The 6,362-nt window shown below is 39.8% G+C and overlaps 1 protein-coding gene across 1 annotated transcript; it reads right to left on the minus strand.

The window, feature by feature from the left end:
• Nucleotides 1-552: 552 nt before the first annotated feature.
• LOC111239341 (zona pellucida-like domain-containing protein 1) lies at nt 553-5,741 on the minus strand. The gene is made up of 10 exons (XM_022769204.1): nt 5,645-5,741; nt 5,044-5,264; nt 4,443-4,627; nt 4,268-4,340; nt 4,032-4,129; nt 2,424-2,504; nt 1,932-2,100; nt 1,736-1,838; nt 856-876; nt 553-689 (listed from the first exon to the last, which is right to left on the minus strand). Exons 1-10 carry the CDS (start codon nt 5,739-5,741, stop codon nt 553-555), a joined length of 1,185 nt encoding a protein of 394 aa, XP_022624925.1.
• Between the last annotated feature and the right edge of the window lie 621 nt (nt 5,742-6,362).

Genomic DNA, 6,362 nt, shown 5'->3' on the forward strand with positions numbered 1-6,362 from the left:
ACAGTAAACCAAATTTAATGTGAGACAAAAATGTAAATATTCTAATATATTACCATAATTTTATGTGCTTTGCAAAGTTATAGGAATAGTTCAACATTGTGGAAATTGTGCATTTTTGTTTTCTTGACAAAAGTCATTTGAGAAGATTGATGCCACCTTCATGACTGTTGTATCTTAAATCTCAGTAATTAACATCCTGTATCTTGTTTTTTTAATCCATTCCCAAAATGTGAAACTATTCCTTAAGATTACAGCTGAATCTCTTTCTTTCTTTCTTTCTTTCTTTCTTTCTTTCTTTCTTTCTTTCTTTCTTTCTTTCTTTCTTTCCACCACAATACCACCATTATTGAGACTTCACCCTCCATAATTTGTAACAGTCTGTGAAGGATTGGAAAGAAACATTAAGTGCTCTAATCAATAGTTTGATTCAGTACAGCAGAGTCCTACATACATACATTATGCACCTCCACCAGTATGTGAATGTCACACTGTCAAACTCATTATGTCATTTAGCCTGTGCTGACCCCTGTTTATCAACGTTGTGGGCTGCTGCTAGCTTAGCTGCTTCAGTTTTCGATAAAAAGATGCCGCCATCAAAATGGCTGCCAGCCCTATCACAATGAGGACGGCCACGGCAATTCCCAGGCCAACAGACGCGCCCTTGCCATCAGACTGGCCACCAGACAGCGCTGTGCACAAATGAGAGTGACACCATTTATTTCAACAGACAAAATAGAAGACGTTATGACTTGATGCAGATAAGAAATGTTTTTTCATTTCTGGAGGGATCGAATTAGAAGAAACTTTGTGAATGGCTGTTCTCATGGCAGTCAAGTGAGTAAATAACATACTTACCCTCTTCTTTGGAGAGAATGGCTGCAAGAAAGACAGAAACAGTCAGTATTTCATTATGAGGGATATTCTCATTTCATATATTCATATTTTGGATATTATTATTAGAGATTAAAAGCAAAAAAGAAAAGTCAGAGACATGTGATGAGTTGCATAAAACTACACATTTGTTGAAACTATTACACACTATTATACAGGTGCTGGATCATTAAAAAAAAAAAAAAAAGGTTAAAGGCAGGAGTCAGGCTATTTTTCTAACCTTTCTGTAAACTGTCATATCTGTGTGTTAAGCATGAAGAAAACAGCCTGCACAGTTAGCTTAGCTTAGCATAAAGACTGGGGACAAAGGGCCTACCGACACCCCCATGTGAAACCACAACTTTGCCTCGGTAACTCTGTACTTTAACCCTCGTATTCAACATTTATACTACTACTGATTTTTGCATAGATTAATCAAACAAGATGATAATGTGTTAATCATGGAGGAGGAAGGTTTGCTGTTTCCTCCTGTTGCTTTTTATACTGAGCCAAGCTAGCCGGCTGTTACCTTTAACTTCCATTTTAGCTGACAGATATGAGAGTGGTGTCAATCTTTTCATCCATCTCTCAGCAAGTAAGTGAATAAGCACATTTCTCAAAATGTCAAACTTAAGTTTTGCAGATCACAGCCACCCGAGTGATGTTTGTCAAGTAAACTCCACAAAGCAGAGCATACAGTATATTATATAGAGGTACACAATGTCATGTCAGTGGTTTCAATGAGGAAGATCTCTGTTAGAAAGAAGTATTGCCTTGTTAAAGCTACAGGGAGCCATCACCACAGTGTAGGGATCATTTGTGTGACTCTACTTTGCACAAAAAGAAGGACACATAGGGGACATACAGTTCTCTGTCTTGGCCCTTATAGCCACTGTGAGCACAGACGGCTCAGTGATGCTCTCCTGGACGACAGTGGTCTCCACACTCCTCCTCTTCCTGTTGCATTGCTGTGGATCAGACCAGTTGGAGACACATGAGTTGACGAGGATCTGGCTGGAGCTGGAGATTTCGGTTTGAAATACATGCGGAGGCCTTCGTACCTTGAAGGTGCTGCAAGTGCTTCGCTCGCAGAGCCGGGTAATGCAGTGCAGATAGTAGGTGGAGATGGTCTCATTCTGCTGCTCAATGAAGCGGAACGCAGGGAAGTGGAAGCGGGCCTGTTGGCTATCCCCGTTTTCCAGCATGGTGGTCAGCTGATCTATGGAGCACCTTTCAATAAAAGGCGAACCTCACAACTGCCCCATTTGCACATCACACGGATACATACAGGCAGTGTATTAATGATAGAAAGACAGGGAGACAAAATGTAGTCTAGGGCTCCCTTTGGATTTGGCCGTAGCTCTGATTTACTTATTACATTGGAGGAGAGGGAAACCTGCAGATATGTGTAAAGATTTAAGTTTAAAGCTCGACTGCTGGACCGAGAAAACATTATCAGGCCTTGATGGACTGGAAGAAATTCACAAGTTACAAAAAGTAGGCAGCTCACACTTTTCTGCCAAAAAAAAGTATTAAGTGTTGTTCTGACTTACGAGACAAACAGGTTAAAGGAGGTGGAGTTGGAGGGCTGCGGAGACACTGAGGCGTAGCATCGGTCCAGAAGAACAAAGTACCTGTGGAGAAAGAATGAGGTCCCCAGCACCGAGTCAGAGACTCCAGGTCACAGGTGGAATCCTCAAATTTACAATCTATCAAGACAGAGTAATGTGGTTGGAGACTAGGAGGTCGAAAAGGTCTATTTATTTATCCATTCAATCAGGATTCTTATGCATTACCAACATCCAGCACCTATAATTATCAAACTGCCAGAAGAGAAATTTTAGACTTATTCCTCCTCACAGACTTCAGAATAAAAGATGTTCATCAAATTTGTTATGACTTAAAAAGGCTTGAGGCTGGCGGAGGTTTCCAGAGGTTGCTTAAGTTGGTCAGGAGCTTATCATAGATGACTGCAGTATGGAAACAGAGGTGATCACACACTAACTAAGACATCCCTTGGAGGGAATGTATAAAATATCAGAATGGTCATGATGAATAATAGATTAGCTGAAGTGAAGAATAAAGAATAAAGCTTCCCCTTCTCACTTTCCCTGCTTCTCCATTGTCTGCATTTGTCAGTGTGGTACTAAACTGTCCATATTATAGTATCTGATTTTTTTTTTTTTGGGGGGTTTTCCTTTTGTTCCCATTTTAGCCAGTTTCCCATCATTTCATCCTTATTTCTATATCCTCAAAAAGAAAAAGATTGATGTTAAATTCATGTTAATTAGGCTACCACTGCAGATATTAAGGATTTCACACAAATAAAATGATATTAAAAAATGTGCAGAATAACAAATCAATAAGTAAACTAGTATAGTATAGTAAACTATAAATGTGTCTTATTCCTACCTCTAAAATAAGAACTTCTTATCACTTCTTACGTCTTATCAGCAAAATACACTTAAACTATGAAAGTAAATGAAAAATGTCCTTTGTGAGTGACTTATCATTTTATCATTATATTACCAGATTACTAAAACGGATGTATTAGTGTATAACCACCATTTACAGTAGTAGCTAGTCAATGTGGAATTTTAAATTCCTTATATAAAGTTTGATATTTTAGTCCACTGGTTTTCAAACTAGAGCTCGAGCCCTCCAAGGGTCTTAAGAGAAATCTGAGGGCTTGTGAAATTCTTTCAACTTTTATCTAATTTGCTCCTTTTTGTGAAGCATTGAATAATTTGACCTCTTCGGACCTCAAACTGTTTCTTACATGAAAGGGTGAATATCTCTTTTGTAGAACTGCTATCAAATTATGAAACATGACAAAAGGTCACAACTCTGAGTTCACAACTTCTGGTTCATTCTTTATAATATAATAATATAATAATAATATTGTATTTCATAAGCTGATGTTTTTGTTGTAATGTTGTGATGTAAATTTGTATCTAGAGTTCATAATATGCGGAGTAAAAAGTACAACGTTTCCCTCTGAAATGCAGTAGAGCAGTTGTATATCAAAACTGTACTTAGGTACAGTACTTGAGTGAATGTACTTAGTTAATGTAATACTTCAAAGTTTGATAAATACAGGTCCCGGTCTGAAGCAGACAAAGAAAAAGCTGCAGATGTGATATAATGATAATGGTTCTTACTGTGATGTCAGGTTGGATGCAACCACCTGCACGTAGATGTCTGTTCTTAGTTCGACACCCAGAGGTGGCATAACGAGGGGCGTGGTGTAATTTTGATCCTGGCAGAGGAAGAGAAGAACAATTGAAAATTGAGATCCAAAATTATACAAGCTGTTACATAAAATTAATCTCCTAGAGTTACAATTTACATTGGCCCCAAGTGGAAATGAGTGTGTGAGACAGGTGTAAGGTGGCACCTGGTACAAGGCCATGCTGAGAGTACTGATGAAGCTCCCATTGTTGTCTTTCAGAGCAATGGAGGAGGACGACCTGCGATGAGAAAAGGAATCAGATCTCGCTTCTCATGCAAGAGTGAAATGCAAGAAGTGTTGATGTATGTTTTCAACCCACATATTTTAACTGTGCACTTACACATCCACCTGGGTGTTGTTGATGAGGTACTCCAGTGGATAAGCACATGAGTAGTAATACTTGAGCTCTGCATTGTAGGTGATAGTCCCGATAGTGGGGTCGAAGGATCGTACCACCCCACTGACGTTGACGGTCTGGATGTTGGAGAAGTCTGAGAATATTCCGGTCCCTGGTGCGCTCGTGGTCTGAGGAATTATTTAAGAGAAACATAATTATTTAAGAAATAGTTAAAAATAAATGGTGGCCAACGTCTCTCAGCACAGCAGGCAGCAGTGATGAAATCACAACAAGAAAGTGGAACAAGTCTCTTAACTTTCTCAATCCCCTCAGAAAGGAGGCTGGTGGGAGTGCGTCTATGTGTGTTACATGAAGTCAAGAGCGGAGTGATTCATCTTATTTGCTGTATTTCTGGCTGAAATCCTCTTATTTCTACCCTGAACGTTTTTCTTTTCCGCCTCCTCTTGCTGGGCCGAAGAACACGGTATTCAGACACCCTTTCAGTTTCCTTAATCTGCACTAACCCTCCTCAGCTAAAGGTTAACAAGCTCCATGATCACAATCCCTCGAGACTTGAAATCAGGATACTTGATGCAATACTCACCAAGAAATTACTCCCGCAGGCGTTTCCTACTCTGATGGGGAAGCTGAATCTCACCACAGGAGGTGCCACCGAGGTGTCCAGCGTCCCCTGACAGTCCGTATTGTCCCGGATGCGGTTCAGGATTAGTAAACTCGCGTTGTATCCGGTGTAGATAGCCGGGCAGATTTGGATAGCCAGGTCAATGGCAGACGTGCCACACACCACAGTAATATCAGTGTATTCTGATGATGATGAAGTTGACGTTATCATTATTAAAATGATTTTCATTCATATGAATAGAATTTAGCAATTCAGAACCTAGCTCAACATACAAACTACACAATGTACAATTCATGGGCACATATTATAGAAAAGAAAAATACAATTAAAAACGTAAAAGATTATATTAAAAAAAAATAGTTGCACCAGAACTAAATTGTTTAAACAAGTCTGTTTAAACATCTATGTTTCCGCTGTAAACTCTACCGAGTGTGCTAATTAAATATCTGGATGAAAACTAAAATCAATACAGCCTTCCTAAAGGTCTACATCTGAACTAAAATCAATACGACCCCTTCAGCCTGAAACCAGAATGTGAGATTGAAGGTCACAGCCATCTTACCTGGTCTTCTGGCGAACACTCCGCAGTCAGATACGCTGAGGGCCTCTCGGCCCGCAATACACAGGGAGGTCAGGATAAGGAAGTTGAATAAAGCCATCTCCCCGCTCTGGCCTCTGTGAAAAAGCTGAGGCAAACACAACAGATGTCAAACACAGCAAATCCTAAAAATAAAAAAAATCCAGCACAATGTAGAAGAAAAAAATCCATTGAGGTAATTTTAATGTAAAAAAAATTAGATGCTTAATCCAGAGCTGTCAATCAAGGAAACTCTGCTGTTATCTTAGCCAGGATCTTACCTCCTCAGTCCCTTTGCTGGTTTAGGATAAGAGAGCAGTGGGCTGTTTTATATATGGTGAACATGAGCGCTGTGTGGTCACATCACTGTTTTAGGATTGGATGGAAACAGGGTCAATGTCACTTTGGTGGGGCTGTCTCAGTTTGTGTGAACAATTCAGTTTTTGTGGCTGAGGTACCGTGGTCCTTTCCTGGAGGCAAATGATGAAACCAAACACAGTGTCCTTCAAAGTTACATGCTTAAACAATGTCCATAAGGCTTTGTGACTCTGTGTGTGAAATGCAGCCCCCTTTGCCTACTAATATGAAACTTAATAAAGTAACGGTATGTGTGGTTTCTATTCAGCTGGGACCTCACGCACAATAAAGGAAAGAGGCCCTGTTGTCTTCTGAGGTGTTTGTTGGTTTAATGTAACCTGGATGA

This window comes from Seriola dumerili, unplaced genomic scaffold (genome assembly GCF_002260705.1).
Source record: "Seriola dumerili isolate Sdu_G_001 unplaced genomic scaffold, Sdu_1.0 BDQW01002293.1, whole genome shotgun sequence".
NCBI lineage: Eukaryota > Metazoa > Chordata > Actinopteri > Carangiformes > Carangidae > Seriola > Seriola dumerili.

What these genes read in the sequence shown, in the direction of transcription:
- LOC111239341 (XM_022769204.1), bottom strand. Translation starts at nt 5,741, where the DNA reads ATGGCTTTATTCAACTTCCTTATCCTGACCTCCCTGTGTATTGCGGGC. An exon ending in AAGGGCCAAGACAGAGAACT is followed by an intron (nt 877 to 1,735) that starts GTATGTCCCCTA and finishes TCTTTCTTGCAG; the next exon opens with CCATTCTCTCCAAAGAAGAG. An exon ending in CATTCTCTCCAAAGAAGAGG is followed by an intron (nt 690 to 855) that starts GTAAGTATGTTA and finishes ATTTGTGCACAG; the next exon opens with CGCTGTCTGGTGGCCAGTCT.